Source organism: Strigops habroptila, chromosome W, assembly GCF_004027225.2.
Source record: "Strigops habroptila isolate Jane chromosome W, bStrHab1.2.pri, whole genome shotgun sequence".
NCBI classification, from domain to species: domain Eukaryota; kingdom Metazoa; phylum Chordata; class Aves; order Psittaciformes; family Psittacidae; genus Strigops; species Strigops habroptila.
The window spans coordinates 6240435-6261369 of record NC_044301.2 but is presented as its reverse complement, the minus strand read 5'-3'; the positions used below and the strand labels follow the sequence as shown (position 1 = coordinate 6261369).

Genomic DNA, 20935 nt, shown 5'->3' with positions numbered 1-20935 from the left:
ATGCATTTTTCTCAATCCCTTTGGCAGCAGAATGCAGGGCACAGTTTGCTTTCACTTGGAGGGGCATCCAGTACACTTGGAACCGACTGCCCCAGGGGTGGAAACACAGCCCTACCATCTGCCATGGATTGATCCAGACTGCACTGGAACAGGGGCAAGCTCCAGAACACCTGCAATACATTGATGACATCATCGTGTGGGGTGATACAGCGGAAGAAGTTTTTGAGAAAGGGAGGAAGATAATCCAATTCCTGCTGAAGGCCGGTTTTGCCATAAAACGGAATAAGGTCAAGGGACCTGCACAGGAGATTCAATTTTTGGGAATAAAATGGCAAGATGGACGCCGCCAGATCCCCACAGACGTGATCAACAAGATAACAGCAATGTCTCCACCAACTAACAAGAAAGAAACACAAGCTTTCTTAGGTGTTGTGGGGTTCTGGAGAATGCACATCCCAAATTACAGTCTGATTGTAAGCCCTCTCTACCACGTGACCCGGAAGAAGAATGATTTCAAATGGGGCCCTGAGCAACAACAAGCCTTTGAACAAATTAAACGAGAAATAGTTCATGCAGTAGCCCTTGGACCAGTCCGGGCAGGGCCAGATGTGAAAAATGTGCTCTATACCGCAGCTGGGGTGAATGGTCCTACCTGGAGCCTCTGGCAGAAAGCTCCAGGGGAGACTCGAGGTCGACCCCTTGGCTTTTGGAGTCGGGGATATAAAGGATCCGAGGCCAGCTACACTCCCACTGAAAAAGAGATACTGGCAGCCTATGAAGGGGTTCGAGCTGCCTCAGAAGTGATTGGAACTGAAGTGCAGCTCCTCCTGGCACCCCGGTTGCCTGTGCTGGGCTGGATGTTCAAAGGCAGGGTCTCCTCTACACATCATGCAACTGATGCTACATGGAGTAAGTGGGCCGCACTAATTACACAAGGAGCTCGAATAGGAAATCCCAGTCGTCCAGGAATTCTAGAAGTCATCATGGACTGGCCAGAGGGCAAAGATTTTGGGATGTCACCAGAAGAGGAGGTGATGAGTGCTGAAGAGGCCCCACCATATAATGAACTGTCAGAGAGTGAAAAGCAATATGCCTTGTTTACTGATGGGTCCTGCTGTATTGTGGGAAAGCATCGGAGATGGAAGGCAGCTGTGTGGAGTCCCCTGTGACAAGTTGCAGAAACTGCTGAGGGAGAGGGTGAATGGAGTCAATTTGCAGAGGTGAAAGCCATCCAGCTGGCCTTGGACATTGCTGAACGAGAACAATGGCCAGTACTTTATATCTATACTGACTCATGGATGGTGGCAAATGCCCTGTGGGGGTGGTTGCAGCAATGGAAGCAGAGCAACTGGCAATGCAGAAGTAAACCCATCTGGGCTGCTGCATTGTGGCAAGATATCGCTGCTCGGGTGCAGAACCTGGTGGTGAAGGTACGCCACGTAGATGCTCCTGTACCCAAGGGTCGGGCCACTGAGGAACACCAGAATAACCAGCAAGTGGATCAAGCTGCTAAGATTAAAGTGGCTCAGATGGACTTGGATTGGCAACATAAGGGTGAATTATTTTTAGCCTGGTGGGCCCATGACACCTCAGGCCATCAAGGCAGAGATGCAACATATAGATGGGCTCGTGATCGAGGGGTGGACTTAACGATGGACACTATTGCCCAGGTTATTCACGAATGTGAAACATGTGCTGCAATTAAGCAAGCCAAGCGGTTAAAGCCTCTCTGGTATGGAGGACGATGGCTGAAGTACAAATATGGGGAGGCCTGGCAGATTGACTATATCACACTCCCACCAACCCGCCAGGGCAAGCGCTATGTGCTTACCATGGTGGAAGCAACCACCGGCTGGCTGGAAACATACGCTGTGTCCCATGCCACTGCCCGGAACACTATCCTGGGCCTTGAGAAACAAGTCTTGTGGCGACATGGCACCCCAGAGAGAATTGAGTCAGACAATGGGACTCATTTCCGGAACAACCTCATAGACACTTGGGCCAAAGAGCATGGCATTGAGTGGGTATATCACATCCCCTACCATGCACCAGCCTCTGGGAAAATCGAACGGTACAATGGGCTGTTAAAAACTACCCTGAGAGCAATGGGTGGTGGGACTTTCAAACACTGGGATACACATTTACCAGAAGCCACCTGGTTGGTCAACAGTAGGGGATCTGCCAACAGGGCTGGCCCAGCCCAATCAGAACTTTTACGTCCTGTAGAGGGGGATAAAGTTCCTGTGGTGCACATAAAGAATTTGTTGGGGAAGACAGTCTGGGTTATTCCTGCTTCAGGTAAAGGCAAACCCCCTCATGGGGTTGCTTTTGCTCAGGGACCTGGATATACTTGGTGGGTAATGCGGGAAGATGGGGAAGTCCGATGTGTACCTCAAGGGGATTTGATTTTGGGGGAAAACAGCCAATGAACTCAATTGTACACTGTTGCCTGCTCTATAACACTTTTATAGCCCACCAGCTAGATATCTTCAGGTCGCCAGCCATTGACCCTGACTTCCCTCCGATCATCACCTCAACAAAGAATGAATTTTGAGGAAACCAGACGAGCTCAGCAGTGACCAGACGAGTTTGGCGGTATCATCAGCAGGCAACAACCCAACACTACGTACCGTCCCTCCTGCCCTGAAAGACTATTACAAGAGATGGAGCCTGACATCATGGACTGGATGAGTTCAGCAATTTTACAGGGATTGGTCCATGGACTAGGGAATGATATCTTTCTCTGTGTGTGGGTGTGGGTGTATATATATGTGTATATATGGGACAGGGGTGATGGTGTGCTGAGAGATGTGGGATCTGAGCATGACGTGAATGGTATGGAATAAGGGGTGGATACTGTCCTGGGTTCAGCTATAGCAGTCATTTTTCTCCTGCTTAGTAGCTGGTGCAGTGCTGTGTTTTTTAACTTTCAGCCTGGGAACAACGCTGATAACACCGATGTTTTTAGTTGTTGCTAAGTAATGTTTATTCCAACCAAGGACTTTCTCAGTCTCATGCTTTGCCAGGGAGGAGGGGAAGCCGGGAGGAAGCAGAGACAGGACACCTGACCCAAACTAGCCAAAGGGGTATTCCATACCACAGCACGTCATGCCCAGTATATAAACCGGGGGGAGTTACCCGGAAGGCCCAGATCACTGCTCGGGTCGGGCTGGGTATCGGTCGGCGGGTGGTGAGCAATTGTATCCTCTCCCCTTGTTATTTCCCTTATCGTTATTATCATTGGTGGTAGCAGTAGTGGTTTTGTGTTATACCTTAGTTGCGGGACTGCTCTTATCTCAACCCGTGGGAGTTACATTCTTCCCATTCTCCTCCCCATCCCTCCGGGAGCGGGGGGAGGATGAAGGGGGGGAGTGAGCGAGCGGCTGTGTGGTTCTGAGTTACCATCTGGGCTCAAACCACAGCACATGCTGAGGCTCCTTTGTGAAATTAATTAGTTCTCCCCCCTCCCCAAACTTCTCTTGGATAAATTTGTGGTTAGCACGAGTATGAAGAATTTTGCGTTTATTGGCTATTTTTTTCTCTCTTTCCCCCTTTTCAGAGGAAACTTCACCCATCTATTGGGATAGTACTGTTTGCTTTGGATAAAGATGGCTGGCTGAAGAAGCAACATTAGCAAAAATATATTGCATAGCAAAAAAGCTGCCTGTGCCTTTGCTGAAAGTAACTGTCCATCACAGCATAAGTTCTGCAGACTGTTATAAGCTTGTTAATTCTTTAATAAATTAACCATGAAAAAGTGTTAATTAACTAGTAAAATTTTTAGGGATTCTTTGAGGGGAAAAAGCATAAGTACTGGAAAAGTATGCTTAGCACTATGTAAAAATACAGGGGTTTTAACTCAATTTCTGAGACTTTTACAACAAAGTGCAGAGAAAGACAGATGAAATTATTTTCTGACTACATGCACTGAATAAGCCCAATGGGAACCTCTGTATATAGTTCAGTGGTACTGAAATCTGCTTAGGAAAGCAACAAGTCTTTTGTTTTGTTGACAACAGTTATTACAATTAATTCATTTTGTGATTGGTATTTGCACTGAGTGACAAGGTGTTATTTTACCTCAGTAAAAGTTAAAATGGTAATACCTACATGTGAAATAACACTGAGTTTGCTGTCACTCACTCAATAAAAGAAAAGCCTTTCCTCAGAAATGCCTGCTCAGCCACTACTGCTGCAAACCTGAAGTGTTAGCATCAGGCTTCTCCTTCTCCCATTTCCCCAGGGTTTGTTTTTGCAGTTCTAAAAGTTTCATTGGGGAGGGGGAGAGGAAAAATAAGTTGTCTACTTTTTGCTGAAAGACAGAAGAAAACATAAGTGAACACAGCAAAAGGCCTGCAAGTGCTCAGCTGCATCTTGGGGGGAGATGCCTGCTGCAGGCATAGGCTCCCTGGCTGGGGTGGCATTGCTGAGGGCAGGACACAGCATCCTCTGGGCTGAGTCCCACTGCAGCAGGGGCTGGCACGGGCAGGGAGTGGTTCCTGGGGCTGTGGGCCAGCAGCATCCCCTTTACTGGGGTAGGAGACAAGCAAGTCCATATGCACAGCACCAGGATGCTTTCCATGCCATGCTGCCTCAGGAGCGATAAGAAGGAGGGTCCTTCATCCCTGAGGCTTCAACAGTCCATGCTGGAGGATGCTGTCTGCCCATCCCCAGCATGGCACACGACAGTGGACTCACTGCAGTTCTGCTCCTTGCAGGGACACAGGATGCATGGAGCCCCGAGCAGTTCTGGGTGGGAAGAGGAGGGTCTCCAGCCACTCAAGGCAAGGCAAGGTGCCAGGCAGATGCTGGTGCTGCGTGAGCCGTGGAGCTCAAAGCAGCAGCTATGAGTTGAAAGGCTTCAGGGCTACTTCAAATGCTGCTTGGACCTGCCCATCAGCATCTTTCTGCCCACAGGAAAGACCTGTGCAGAGCCTGAGAGACCCTGACACCTGTGGAGCTGCTCTGTACCACTGCAGAAGCTGAGACCCACCACAACTACCAATTTCAGACCCAGCAGAGCCACATCTGTATCCATCCCCTCTCTATGAAACAGCTGTACATGTCTCTGTGGAGAGAGCCCCTGCACTGGCCGGCAGACCCTTGGCTACCCATTTTTAGCACAAGAAAGACAAAACAAGGAGCAAGGAGCATTAGATGGTATAAATTTTACCTTTTGTAGCAGGACTCAGCAAACCAAGGGAAGTTTGCAGCGCTAGCAAATAGCAAATAACCCATTAGCTATGGATTGCTCAGCACATCTCTACTTTTATTATGTTAGCCTCACTAAACCATTGACTTAAGAGAGAATCATTATAAATCCCCATTTTGAATTTTTTTTATTAGCAGTATTTATCACCTTCTCAAAATCAATCCTAAATTTTTAAATCAAAACAAATGACTACTTGTACTGCAATCAATATTAGTACATTTCCCTTTTTTAAAAAAGGAGAAAAGAAGGAATACAAAGAAATGCCCTTCTTTGGCTGCATCAATCCAATTTCAATATAATTCAATATTTAATAAATATAATCTTCTGTGTCTGTGCAGGGAAACAATAAAAAATGCAAAAGGTTTCCTGGTCTCCAATAACTTGCATGAAACAAAGTGTTTCCTTATTCCTTCCATAAATACTGCAGTATTACACTACTGGGATTTTTTTTCTTCCTGTGTATTAGAAAGTTTGTTCTGGTTATGTATAAGAAAGGAGGTTTACATATTTCATGATTAAAAATCCAAAATGCTACCTCCCGTCTCCAAAAAAATTACCATCTTTAGCTCTTTGTACTTTTGGGGCTTTTGTCTTTGAAAGGGCAAATGAGAAAATCCTTATAGAATAACTAATTTGTACATCTGTGGTTACCCTCTGCCTTGTGTAGGCACCATATGTTTTTAATTATCATAATAGCCTTAAAGAACCTGTTCAGTGGGAAACACATATGATCCTTTTATTACTGGTTTGTAATTTAAACAGTTTTAACAGAAAAGGTCTGGCTATAAGCGACTGAGAGGCACAAAGGTCTAAAAAACCCATTATTGATCTCTGAAAGCATGAGTTCAGATCCCACCCACTGAGGTGGGACCCGGTTACCGGCCTCTGACAGATGTAATCAGTCACATGTGAAAAGGCTCTTCAGGACCTTAAAAGACATACATAATCTCTAATCTCAAATGACTCGATGTTTCAGTCGACACAATGAACCCGGGGTCTATAAACATAATCATGCACCTGATCTGCACTTTCCTCTCCCTGGAGAAGGCTCAAGGGTAATGGTGCCATAGGAGAAGCCCTGTGAATGCCAGAAGCCCCAAATTTCACCAATTCCCATCAGTTGTTGCCCTTTCAAATTCCCAGTTTTGTCCTTTATGCAAATGCAAGACTGGTGAGCGTGCCAGTCACCCAGCCACGGGAAACAGTCAGCTACTCAGAGGTAGGAATTAAATTTAACAAGTTCAATTCACTCCTGATTCTGGACATCTAAACACATAATCAGTCTGATAATGTTATTAATTATCATTCAAGTGACAACCTTTGACACTGGCATGCTCCCACAACCTCCCTACTCCAATAACTCAAACAGAAAATCGTTGGCACAAAACCCCACGGTCTTATGAACAGAAATTGCAAATAATCAGGCACTAAACATACAACTGGGAGTGAGCAAAATCCCACTTTTCAGAGAGAAAGCAGAGGCTCACACAATAGCTCAGTCACTTGACCCAAAATGAAATTCGGCACAACTCCACCCCAAACAAAGAGCTGTGGGGAGAAGAGGGTGGGGAAGGGAGCCTAGCTAAAATTACACAAAGGCTGAAAGTTGCTACAGCTCCATCTCAGGAGATGGATGGTGTCCTCATTAGAATGAAGCTTTATTTAGACAGACGGACAGAATCCTTATTAGAACATTAGGCTGAAAAGTTTAAATGTCAGGAAATACAAAATTAAGATTTTGCAAATAAATGCTGACTTGGAGGAAAAATCTTAGAGCTCCCTGTACAGATCCCACTGGAGACACCTAGGAAAAATGAAATCGCTCAGGAATGGCAACCTCCCATCCCATGCTAATCTAACCCTTCAAGGGTATTCTTCGAAAACTCCATTTCACAAAACCCAGAGGAGATCCCTCTTCTTGGGCAAAGTGGTTTCCATTCATGATCTGACTCTATCGGCTCCATCCCTGAGGGAAGGGAGGATGCAGGAGCTGCCTCCTCCCACTGCCCATTTTGGAGGGAGCACCCAAAGGAGGACGTGCTGATGTTGGAAACCCATTTCCAGCTGCACAGACCCCCAAACCTGCGAATCAGCCATTCCTTGCCATTCCCTGTCTCACTCCCTGTCCCCAGGCCCTCTGCTTTCTCTGGGGAAACTCAGGTATTTTGCAGTGATGGAAAGACAGCTTAATTATCTTGCATACAGAAAAGACAGTCATTGTTTTCCATTTTACCTGAAAGCTAATAGATCTTGGGATACCAGATGTGGATGCTCAAAATTCCCTCTGGAGCTTTTCTGGTGATTTGTCATCTCTTGGTTGCCTTTGGCGCACACCAGTCTCTGCTGAGGTAATATGTGAGCTACTGCACACCAAAAGCAGATTTTTGAGAGAGGAAGTGCATGCACAGACACATACACCCACCTCCCAGACACCTTCCACCCCCTTGTCCTGCACCTTGCTTGCAGGTCCTGCTCCAAAGTGCAGAGATCTGAGGAGGAACTTCACATCTCACAGATGGTTTGTGTGGAAAATGCAAGGCAGGATTTGCTCCCGAGAAAGGCACAGCACTGCAGAGCTCTGCATGGTGTGGTCCTCATCCTCCCATCCCAGGTTTGTGGAAAAGGGCTGTGGGTGCTGCTGTCCCCTGTGCTTTGCTGAGGCGGATGCTGGTAGCCAGTGGGACAGACATGCCAGTGGAGGCAGCCATCTCCACTGGCCTCACCAGCGTGCCCTATTCTTTGTGGACACAGTGGTTCTCACGTGGCACTGGGTCACCCACCTGCATGTCATGGGCTTGTCCCCTTTACCAGGCTCTAGGCCTCCACACTGAACTTTCTACTCGGGTCAGAAGGGGATGCTTATGGAAATAGAGTTTCTGCTGGGATTAAACAATTAAAAAAAAATCTTGCATTTAATCTTCTAAATAAATACATATTTTTATCTTTGGGTGTTTGTTTTGTTTGTTGGGGGTTTTTTTCCCCAGTTTGAATCTAGTGAAAATCTAGTTTTCCTTTCCCACAGCTTCACCCACAAACTCATGAGGATGAAGTTTTCTGGTGAAACAGAAGTGCTCAGTGTTTAACTGGCAGCAGGGGGTGGATGGCAGGGAACACCACATGCTGCGATCGCACAGCCAGAGTATGATTACTCAGCAGGCAAACCCTTCTCTTGCACAGACACATTTGTGTACCTCTTATACCACCTTTTAAGCAACTGACTCCTCCAGCCACCAGCAATGGAAGGAGCACTGATCTACCCCACTTTTGGAAAGACATACGGGATCCATCCATCCGTTGAACTCATGTCCACCACCACCAAGTCAAATCAGCCTAGGGACCCTCCATGCTACAGGTCTCAAGCAAAGTGCTTCTACCTTGTCTTTTTCTTCTCCCATACATGTACGAGCACAATTCCACCTTAAGAGAAATCCCAGTTCTGAGCCTGAGAAAACTCCCTTCTTTTTCTATTTACGGATCCTCCTTTCATGGTAAGGATCCTCCAAATTTCCAAAAAGTGGATAACAACAATACCACTGTGATCCCATCTGTACACAGCAATGGCACTGAAATGCACAGAGCATAAAACACCAAATTCCCACAGACAACATCTGTCTTACGACAAACAATGGACCATTATCTTGTAAATAATTTTGATTAAGCTGCAGCATTTTCCCCAAGCAAACAGTAGGGGAGCAGAGGGTGAGGCTTTTTCTAGTGGGAGTGCCCACTTTCTCCTTCCCCAGCACTGACACTCAGTTTTTTATTCAACTGATTGTCCCCCTCCCCACTCTGTCCCCCATGGCTTGGTTTTCTTCTTCTGACCTTATCCACATGTCAATCATTTTAGCAACTAAAGAGGGAGCCATCATGTTAATGGGATTTCCACCTTTATCCTTTGGGAAAGCTTTCCTGGTTTGTTTTTTCTTTTTCACCCCAACATACAGTTATACAATGGTTAGTGAATGCACCCATAAACCCTCCTGTTATTAAACAGTTCTTACATGAGGGGATGGAAAAACCAGCCACACCGCTGGACACACGTTGGTGCCAGTTGGAGTTGGGGATGTCTGGTTGTGCCAGGGATGTGTCTTGGTGTGTTTGGTATTGTGGTGAGCATGGCATGGGAGCAGACTTTGCTGGGCAAAAGTTGTTGCCTTCTTCAAGCTTTCAGCAGGGAAAGCAGAGCCTTTGGCTGCCCATGGCAGAGAGGACCTGCACTCCTCTGCATCCCAAGTAGCTAAACCAGCAACAGGTTTAACAGGATGATTTTAGAGGATGTAAAAGAAAAACAAGGGCACAGACCACAACGGGGTTAGCTGTGCAAAGGGACAAGTGAAACAAGACACAGTTAGGGCTAATGTGGTCCTTTCTCCTAAAGCCCACAGACTGACCTTCAAGGCCAGGTTGGATGGGGCTTTGAGCAACCTGGTCTAGTGGAAGGTGTCCATGCCCGTGGCAGGGGGTTGGAACTAGATGAGCTTTAAGGTCCTTTCCAACCTAAACCATTCTGTGATTCTATGATTCTATGATGATTTATATACTGAGGACTTTATATAATGTTCTTCATCTTCAAAGTGCTTTACAAACATTAATTAATTCATTTATCCTCACAGCACTCCTACCAGGGAGATAAGTACTATTATCGTACTATTATTTTCCATTTCACAATGGAGAATCTAAAGTGGAAAACTTATTTTTCCCCATGGTCAATGAGCAGATCACAGGTAGACCTGCAGGAGGAGCGAGGGCTGCCAGCTTCTGAGTGTGAGCCCCCCTTCCCAAATCTTGTTTAAAAGACTTGTATTCTGCCAGAGTCATGGCACATATCGGGATATGCCTTGGGTTTTTCCTTCAGTTAGAGATAATTAAGGAACAATTCCCTCTCTGATCCCCAGCATGGCATGCTATTTTCTACCCCACTGTTGTTCTGTGGGCTGAACAATGGCTGTTCTATGCAGGGAATGATGCTACAGATGCCCCAGATCAGAGGAGATCAGCTTAAAGAAAACTGCTGGCCAGCATCTCGCTCCACGGACAATGGGGTGGGCTGGGTGCATGTATCTGACGGGGGGAGGCTTCAGGAGCACCTGCTTGTAACTGGCAACACTCTGGGCAGGGGCATCTGTTAACCAAAGTCACTCACATACAGCATACCTATCCAGAAGTTTCACGTAGTAGGAAAATGGTTGTGGTTTTGGGTATTTGGTCTCAATCCTAAGTGTATTCCTTTTGCATCCATGTGGGAGGGATGCATGATGCTCCTAGTTCACCTCTGTGGTTCCTGTCTGCTCCTTGCCAGCAAATGTGCGGCTGCTTCAAACGGCACTAACAGCAACTGTGAGATTGAAAGGCTTGATTTCAAGGCATCTCAAAAAATGAAATTGTGACTGGGTCCTCTAAGGAAGCACTCAGCTCAGAGAATTTAAATCTACATTGGGGATGATAAACTGAATGCATTTCACCTGTTATAATCCTTGTTGGTGAAGACCTCACCCACCCTGGGCATTTTCCCCACTAGTTTATGTTTTGACAATACTAAAAATGCGGGGATTGAGTGCACCCTCAGTAAATTTGCAGACGACACCAAGTCGGCTGGGAGTGTTGATCTGCTGAAGGATAGGAAGGCTCTGCAGAGGGATCTGGACAGGCTGGATTGATGGGATGTGGCCAATGGTATGCAGTTCAACAAGGCAAAGTGCAGGGTCCTGCATTTGGGCCACAACAACCCCATGCAATGCTACAGGCTTGGGGAAGAGTGGGTGGAAAGCTGCTCAGCAGAAAATGACCCAGGGGTGCTGATTGACAGCCAGCTGAACATGAGCCAGCTTGTGTCCAGGCAGCCAAGAAGGCCAACGGCATCCTAACCTGTATCAGAAATAGCATAGTCAGCAGGGCCAGGGAAGTGAACATCCCCCTGTACTCGGCACTGGTGAGGCCGAACCTTGAGTACTGTGTTCAGTTCTGGGCCCCTCACTACAAGAAAAGCATTGAGGTGCTGGAACAGGTCCAGAAAAGGGCAACAAAGCTGGTGAAGGGTCTGGAGAATAAGCCTTATGAGGAATGGCTGAGGGAACTGGGGTTGTTTAGTCTGGAAAAGAGAAGGCTCGGGGGGGACCTTATCGCTCTCTACAACTACCTGGAAGGAGGTTGTAGTGAGGTGGGGGTCAGTCTCTTCTCCCAAGTAACAAGTGATAGGACAAGAGGTAATGGCCTCAAGATGTGCCAGGGGAGGTTTAGATTGGATATTAGGAAAAATTTCTTCACAGAGAAGGTGATCAGGTATTGGAACAGGCTGCCCAGGGAAGTGGTGGAATCACCATCCCTGGAAGTGTTCAAAAACCGTGTAGATGAGGCCCTCAGTGATATGGTTTAGTGGTGGTCTTGGCAGTCCTGGGGTAATGGTTGGACTTGATGATCTTAAAGGTCTTTTCCAACCTAGTTGATTCTGTGATTCTAATTGTCCTACTGCTGAACTACAGATTTTTCTCAGTATGACACAGAACACTAGAATGTCAGATCCTGACTCATGGTGTTTTGGTGGAATAAATTAAAAGTAACAATATACTATTCAAAACTGATATATTAATGAAGACGTGACACTGGGAGCTCTGGTCATGTTTACCTTCCATTGCATCCTCAGCAGTGCACCAACCAACAGGCCACCTGTAATGGGTCCCATCCTGGAAACACTTACCATAGACCTGCGTGAGACTACTGGGCCTGATGGGACTGGTTGCCCTGTGCTTGCTTTATTCAGGTGGATGGTTTGCAGGTCTGAGGAGGGAGGCTAGTCTCAGGACATCCTTTCCATGGCAAACAAAACTGAGAGTTCAGTGCTATCTGCAGTACTGAAGACTGTGACTTAATGTAAGGCTAGGCAAGATTAACCAAGAAAGATGTCTCAGTGGCTGTATGCTCCTGGCATTTCTCTGCTGGGATAGACATTGTATACCCATTACACACTGAGGCTCTATTTCCAGCTGCAGAGCTGGACCCAAATATGCATCTAACCCTTGCCAAACACCCAGGCACTAATACTTACATACTTAATCCATCCCATATTGCTTATTTTTAACCCAGTGGCCTCCACAAAAATTTCTGATGGATTTTAATAGTGACAGAGGAGAAACAGGTCCCACATTCCCAAGATATTTTTCTGTGACAGAGGAAACAAGTCTAATGCCCCCCCCCTTATATACCTGCCTAACCATACATGGCATTGTTCTAGTGACAAACCACTCCATCCTCAGAAGACTGCATTTTTAATAAATACCCTTTACAAGGCCAACAAGTAGCTTTGCAGAGTTTGCCTCTCAAAGCATCAAACAACTGTGGATCATGAGTAGTCTTTGGTCTACCAAAAGGTAAAACAGTTTTCTCAAGAGTTTTCTTGAATGAATTAACAAAATGACTCAAAACTGCACTAATGGTTAACAGCTTTTTTTTATTAGCAACACTGAGATAAGTTATTGAAGCATTTTAGTATTGTTTTACATTCCATTCAGAAGTGACCTAACTTGTAACTCCATATACATTTAAAGATATAGTTTGACACTTATTCAGAAAGAAACAATTATTAAAACTTACATACCTTCATTACCAGGAAACCTTGATATATTTTCTAATTACTTCCAACAATACTCTATTCCAAAGCACATGATAACCCACTAGAAGTTTACACATTTCACTTCAATCACAGGTTTTAAATTGTGAATGTCAGAGTGCTGTTCATTGAATTTTACTGTCTTTCTTGGTTAATATTGGAAAACTTGGCACAATATATTAAGCTAGAAGTATTGCTTAAAGAACCTGAAAAAAGATAACTACAGTATTTTTTCTTGCTTAAGCATTACAAAATACAGGACCATTAAAAACTCAAATAGAAATGGCAATAAATAAACTTAAAAATGTTAAGAGAATTTTCGCTTATACTAAAGTCCATTCCCTAAGCTTGCCAAACACATAAATAACAACATATTCAGGATCTCTATTTTTGTACTATGACAATGGTTTGTTATATATTGTGGATGTACTGTGTATACATATATTAATGCTTACACTTAAGGCATATAATTTTTTCTTTGCTGAAACAATTAATAAGCCTCAGGTAATTATTCATCCTTGGCACTACAGGTATCTAGGTAGGTGGGAGCAAACTTCAGAAATTCCAGATATGCAGTACTGTACATAACAAGATCATCTCCACATAAAGATATCCTAAGTTCCTTAGACTACAAAGATGAATTTGGTTATTTATTTCTGAAAGCCTGTAACACAAAATTATAATTGCTATCAAATTAATTGTTTAAAATTTGCCTCATAATAGGTATTAATTGTACACTTAGTTTTGACTTACAAGGATATCTAAATTGTTCATGTTTATGAGTAGTTATAGGAAATACTATACCTCAGACACAAGAATATATATTCCTGAACCAAAACACAAACCAGAGCATTGTCTGACTTTGGAAAGACCTGGGAACTTCTTTACGCCTGTGCCTAATCCTAAATTATAATTTAAATTTAACCTGGATATGACAAAACCAATAAGAATATATTGTTGGGGAGATGAAACTTAGATCAGAATCATACAGCTCTAAGCTTACATCATTATTTTGTCTCTGCAAAGAAAAGAAAAGCCTTTCTGTGCTAGGGATTTGCCTTGGTGTGGCTGGCCACTGATGTCTGAAATCAAGGCACGTACCAAGGCCTCCTTTTGCAAACACAATCCCCCTTTCAGATCTAGAGCCGGGAGGGACTGAATGCTTCCAGTTTCACTGGGAATAGAAGGTGCTCAGCACTCAGCTGTATCAGATGTTTTAGGGGTTAATTTCCAGAAACATAAATGAAATGGGAATGTTACACCGTGACATGAAAAATGGTAAGAAATCAAAGTTTTCAACAATAAAAAGAATGGTGATATCAAACTTAACACCTGACTGACTTCTGATACGGCAAAATACAATCAAATTGAATTGCATTAATATAGCAATGAAATTTAAAGTCAAATAAACATAGGACCTGATTCTGCAATCCTTAGTCATGTAAGTAGTCCCGCTCGTCAAGAATGAGGGATGCAAGACTGGGTCCTTAGCTTCTGCTTAGGAAGTCAATGTTGAATCAGACAGTATCTTTTCTAGCCAACAATATGCAGCAAAAGGAAAGTAACATAAACAAGGCTAAATGTCAACAGTGTTTGCAGACTTACAGACACCACCCATTTGCTTGTACTGAAATGACTAGTGAACCGTTTGGCAAATACAATGCTATTCACAGACCAGCCCTTTTCTCCAGCAACACAAACTTCACTGGATCACTGGCATTCCCAGTTAATTAAAAAAAGGAAGCAAGCCATCTGAGTTTAGTTTGATATTGCCATGCAAATGGCATGGCGACATCCAGAAGTGTGGCTGAAACCCAGGCGTGGGGCTGAGGTGCTGATCTCCCGTTCAGCAGTACAGCATGTACACTACAGGCAGGCCTTGGACCTCCCAACTGGAACTATAGAAACCTCTTCAAAATCACCATAACTGGGGTAAAGAACAGTCTGCAGTAAAACTTCCATATCATTTCATTCTGCCTTGAAGGAAAAGAATATAGTGGTTACTCCTTCAACTGCAGATCAGGACTAAATGTTGGGTTACTTAAGTGCATTACAAGATAGTTTAAATGGGCAGGAGTACTGTGACTTGATGCAGTAGGATGACCTTCTATTACTTCATAGCTGTCCCAGAGCTTAAATAAATTGGGCCTTTTGCTTCAGTTTGATATGGATTTTATAATTTAAAAGAGCTGCAATAAGGATTCAAGTGAAGCCACCATAAACAATTAAAAATCTTTTTCTGTATTTTATATGTTGGTGGTAGTTCTGAAGAGGCTAGCATTATAATCTTTTTGGTTTTGACACCTGTGGCAATAAGCAATTTACAACAACTAAATTCACCATTAGGGTAGAGCACTATAATTATGTGACAATAAAGCTGCAATAATCTGACGCAATCAATATTCCCCTTGCCCAGCCCTCTTGTTGTGCTGCAGTTCCACATTTGGAAGGTATTTCCGAAAGTTACAATGCTGAACATTTTAATAATTCTGTGCAATGCTGAATGCTTTCTGCTGCAAAGGAAACTGAAAGTGCTCAGCCTCTGCAGGCTCAGAACCCCAAAGCTGCTACCAGACATCCAAATGGCCCTGCCCTGCTTTCCTATAGTGAAAGAAGGGATAATGGGGTGGAGCCTATGCAGGAGAACATGGAACTAATACTTTTGGACATCATTAAGTGTGGGTTCAATAGCACTAATCCATTAAGCAACCAGCTAACGCCCAGGACCATCTCTGGCCAATAGGTCTGTAGCCCACCAGCTCTTCTTTGAAAGCCTAAGCACTTCCCAAGCAGAAAATGCAAGTAGGGAAATTTTACCATCCTAGACACAAAGCAGGAAAATTTAAAGGGGAGGAGAGAGAGAAAGGAAAGGGTCTTGTCATAACTAGATGCTGTGCAAATCACATGTAAATTAACAATTTGGAACAGGAGGTAGAACATTATTGTGATACAACTACATGTATATGGGAAGACAAGCAGAGAAAGAGAGCATAAAGGGAAAGGAAAACAGATTTGCCAAAACTTAAATACAAAGTAGGTCTAGAACCTCCAAGCATAATTTCTCAAATGAGCAAGGGCTGTGAAAGCAGAGTACACGGATATTCAAGCCAGATACCAAGCCATGGAGACATCACCCTGGGCTTCCCCTCCACACAGGGCTACTGGCTGCCAAGCAGCAAGGAAAGGCATGTCTGCTTCTTAGAAACTGCATGGTAGCAAAGATTAACAAGATCGGCCCCTAGGTATAGTCACTTGAGACTCCAAAACCAAGTACAGGTCAGGAGTAACTCTAAATTCATCAATGGTATTTTATTATTTCTTTCTTTTCTTTCCTATGTAAGTAAAGGAGAAATATTAGAAATATTTGTGATTTTTCTCAGCAGCATTTTGACATGGAAATGTCTGTATTATGCAGTAATTATGGTTCTTTCCTAATTGTGTCTTTCATCCCTACAGCCTGAAGCATGGTAGGAGCATAAATGGATGATGTGTATATCAATAGTCTCTCTCATTCTACATATAGGGAAACTGAGGACTGCTTTCCCCCATGTGTGGTGACCTTCCAAAACAATAATGTGAGTTGGTGGCATTTTCCTTTAGAGATTAAACCCTTTTTATGCCAAGATTTGTGCTTAAAAACCGACCCATTATCTCAAGGTAAAATCTGCCAACTAAAAATGATCCACATGGATTATTGAAAATCCCAGCTTGTTTTATGCAGCCAGAAATTTAACTGGCTAATCAAAGATGCAATCTCATCTAACTGAAGCTGAGATATTTTATTTGAATTTTATTTCCACTGTCTTCCATGCCTTGCTGTTTTGATTGTGCAAGGACTGTATCAAGTGTACCAGTGTTCTCTCTTGAGATGTCAACAACCCACACATCATTGGCTGTAAAAAGAAAGGCAGATGCACAGAATCTCCCAAAATATAAAGGAACACAAGAATCATGCCCTGGAATTGGGTGCTGGAGATGGGTCTCAAGTTTTCTGACCTTTCAGGCAGTAGGAGAGACAAAGGGAACCACAACTAAGGTCACGGGCTTTGTGCAAGAGGGAAGGAAGGCTAATAAATGAAGAGGGTGCTCCCAATGGCTAATCTGCAAGCACAGAAACAAGAGTGTGATTTCACAGTATAAAATGTCACTGAGAAAATGAAAACTCCCCCAAAATCACTACTTTCAAGTGGGCCATGTCCAAGCCAACCAAATAAAAAATAAAGTACTGACAGGGGCTTGTTCATACTCATCCACTTTTACTGTGAGATATTGAGAAAAATGAAATAATATATTTGAACAGTCAACCCTAATACTTATATTCTGCAAACACTCGATAGATCGTCAGTGAAGAATTTAAAAAGCTATTTTTGGAGAGGGGAGAAAGGAGGACTGCATTTTCCATTAAAAATGGCTTAAAAAGTAGAACAGACAAGCTTCTGTTGGGTTTTTTTTTTTGTCCCTTCATACTTCAAGTCAAATCCATTATCACTGGGCAGAGCTTGTGAAAGGGATATGGTCTTTAAAATCATATGAACTCAAGCCATCATAAAATGTCTGTTGAATTGATTGGAATATGAAGCAAAAAAATAATGGAAGTAACATGACCTCATTTCAATAATAATTTTAGAGAGTGGTTTTTTTTGTTGTTGTTTTAAAAATCTTATGTCTGGGAAAGAGTATAAAGATATTTTGTACAAAGCTACTAATCTTAGTTTTTCAATTTTTTACTTGTTTGTTTGGAGAGTCATTTTTCTGCTGCATCGTTGGCTTTTTTCTTTGTAACTAACTGGTTGATTGTACTCCACAAATAGAGGGAAAAAAAAATCCAAGTACCAGCTGCAAATTAAATCAACTATCAGCTATTTTCAAAACATCAGTAATGTAACTGCTGATTTTGAAGAATCTGGAAATATTTCCAACTATCTGAATTGGTTCTTAGTGCACCGAGACACAGAAGTTTACAAGTAAGGCCGTGTAGATACTTGGGCTCGTGATTCAGTTTAAGTAATGACAATAAGGTGAAGCCAAAATGCTCCAAGAATACAAATGAGATAAACTTTGTGAGGAGAAATCAGACTTTTTCATCAGACCAACTAATACACTTGGAAAAGCAGGGAGGGGCCTGAAGAAAGGGTTATAGCTTTAAGCACATATACTATCCTACTAAACTCAAACAAAGCTCCCACTAACCATAAGTTAACCAGGACAACCACTCAAGTGTTTGCAGATTTAGGGTTTCATTTTAAATTGCCAGGCTTTAAAACTGTTGATCACATTTTATTTTCTTTTCTTTTTTAACTTGAATACATTTTAGTATGCATGTTCAGCTCTGACAATGAGTTTTCTGATTGGTTTGAAGGTTAAGTGAAACAAGCATTACCAAAGTTTTTGTGTTGTTTGCTCACTCTGCTTTTTAAAGTGATACTGTTTTTCACAGGATTTGCACTCTAAAATCTCTTTCAGACAAGAACTATGCTGACAAAATAGGAGATAAATTGAAAAAAATCCTCATTCTCATTTGTTTCAAAGAGATTTAACTTTAATTTTTGCCAAATATGATCTGCATGATATGAGGAAGCAAGACTGCAGTTTTGTAAATCAGAGAGTAATAAGGGTAAAAGGGGGATTTGTTTGTTTGGTGTGTTGTTGGTTTTTTTAATTACCTGGAGGCATATTCTTAATTAGGCAAATCAAAATTTGTACAACTGCTAGTTAGAATACTGAAAATAGTGAAGGGCAATCACTGTATGGGTGCCATTGAAACAAACTAGAAAAATATAATTTAAAAAAAAACAAAAAACCAACAGAAGGGAAGGGAAGGGAAAGAAAAAAAATAAATGTAGACACATTTCATGCATTTGGCCTTTCATTTCATTAATATTGTGGTAATTGAACACACCCCAATTCAAAGAAATGGGGGGGGGGGGAACAAAGAAAAAAAGAAAGAGAAAGCAAGATTTGCTTGGCAAAGCATCCAGTGTTTTTCATGGGTCCTTACTCGTGTCAAAATACTGACAAGTTTGCAAGTTACCATGTAAATTTTTTAAAACTTTTTCCTCCTTTGAGTATTCTAAAGCAGTATCCCCTTCAGATGCTACTAGCACAGATACTCCAGTTTAAAAAGTGAGTTCTTTCTAAAATCCTGTATAAGTAAATGCCTGCAGCACTGCTGATTTCAATGGAGTAGACCACATATAAGACTAGAATTTGGCCCACAGGGTTTAACATTAAAAAAAAAAAAGTATTGCTAACAAACATGACTAAGTAGATTTAAAGAGCAGCTTCATGGTTCTGTACAAGTTTTTTCTAAAATAGTCTAAAAGAAGGTCTAAAACTTACCACATAAGTCAGGTCTCTTGATATATCCACTAGTTGCTGTGCTACTTTCAAGTCCATTAAAGGCTGCTAAGCCATCAGAGCTGTAAGCTCTTAGGACTGACATGTTCATCTGCTTCTCCAGGACCTGTGGACCCTGAACTTGTTCAGGTTTCATCACTCCTTGTGCAGTTTCATGGGGGGATAGAAGATTCTGACTGTGCCACTGCTTTTCTGATGCTTGTGGCAGTGGTGATATGAGCCCTTGTGTTGATTGTGAGGTGACTGCACTTTGTATGTTGTTGCTTCCTTCACTGCTTTCTTTATTTGGGGCAGACAACTGCTTATTCATAATATCTGGTTCTGTGTCAATGTCCTCATCTTCAATGTTTTCTTCCTTGGAAGATTCCATGTCCTCAGATGAAGCTATTTCAGAAAGGTCATCAGCAGCACTTTTATTTACAGAGTCAGAGAGCAGAATATTTGGGTCATCTTCTGATTGTGTTTTTATTTCAGATTCATTACTGGTGCAAGAATTTTGTGTTCCCATGCCAATAACACCAGGATAAACACCAAACTGCTTATAGAAGTCTGTTGTAAAATTACAAAAAGTGGACTCCATGTGGCTGGGCCAGGCAGTGTTCTTTTGCTCTCCCAGGGTCTCTTTATTTTGTCCTTGTATCATTTTCTCAGAAGCTGAGTCCAGCTGGCTCAGCATGTTTGAAACTACAGCTTCCTTGCTGGACTGCACAGAAGAGGGGAGCAAGCTCATTTTATTAACTGGGGCTGAAGCTTCTCTAGATTGGTCTTTGGTGTTCCCTATGATATTGTCTTTATGTTTAGCCTTGCCCAAGTGATTAGCCTGGAGGTGCAGAGCCATTAGTTCCATAGATGAAGTTGTAAAAGAACAAAATAAGCAGCCATGCCAAGCAATATTGTCTTGCACAGTGACCGATGAACCGGGGAAGAAGTCTGCATCTGGCCTTATGGATAAATCAAGAGGTTCGTATTGTGACTTTTCCATTTTTCGCTGTAAGGACTTGCTATTTATCTTTTCCTCACCACTATCTGAGCCCAGAGCTTTTGCTGAAAGTTGATCTGAGAGAGCTTTGTCCTTCATTTCTTTTTCTTTCTTCAAAGAACTTAGGATAAAGCTGTCCATGAAAGTTTGCAAAGACCCTTGAAAGTTCACACCATTCCCAAACATGTTCTGGTAAGCACGGCCAAGTTCAGAGAAGTGCATTCCTTTGGAAGATATGTCTGAACCCTTCATATTTTCTGAAGATACTTCAGATGACATGCCAGCTGCTTGTCCTTGCTGATCTCCAGAAGACAGCATTCCTGATGTCCACTGCTGCGAGACCATGCCGCTTTGGAAATTGATACCAGGAAGCCCCTTGAAGGCTCCTCTCAATATATCTGGTCTAATAAAGACAGAACTTTTACTTGATGTCTCATCTTTGTGTTCTTGACTTGCAGTCTGCCCAGAGAGTAGTCCTGCTCCATTCTGTCGCTCCCGATGGTGCCGTTCCAAGTGGTATTTGAGGGATGCAGACTGAGTACCAGCATAATCGCAATGTGGACACTTGTAAGGCTTCTCACCTATACATACAGATAATGAGAAAAATATAAAGAAAGATAGTTAACTGTACTTTGATGTATGGATGAGTGACAAAAAAACATATTAGTTGCTTGAAAACAAGAAGATCTTAGAGCTAATAATTCATTTTTAAAAAAGAAATGCCTTTAATTGAAGACTAATTCATAAACTGAATATTTCCAAAATGGGTTTCCAGAATGTAGGG

The 20935-nt window shown here is 42.8% G+C and overlaps 1 protein-coding gene across 1 annotated transcript in view; it reads right to left on the bottom strand.

The window, feature by feature from the left end:
* Positions 1 to 20935, bottom strand: part of LOC115619177 (zinc finger protein 536-like) — a 247726-nt gene that overhangs the window by 154448 nt on the left and 72343 nt on the right. Inside the window, exon 3 of the mRNA XM_030511224.1 lies at positions 19155 to 20732. Within this exon, the coding sequence (XP_030367084.1) occupies positions 19155 to 20732 (1578 nt within the window). The remainder of the gene's footprint in view (positions 1 to 19154; positions 20733 to 20935) is intronic.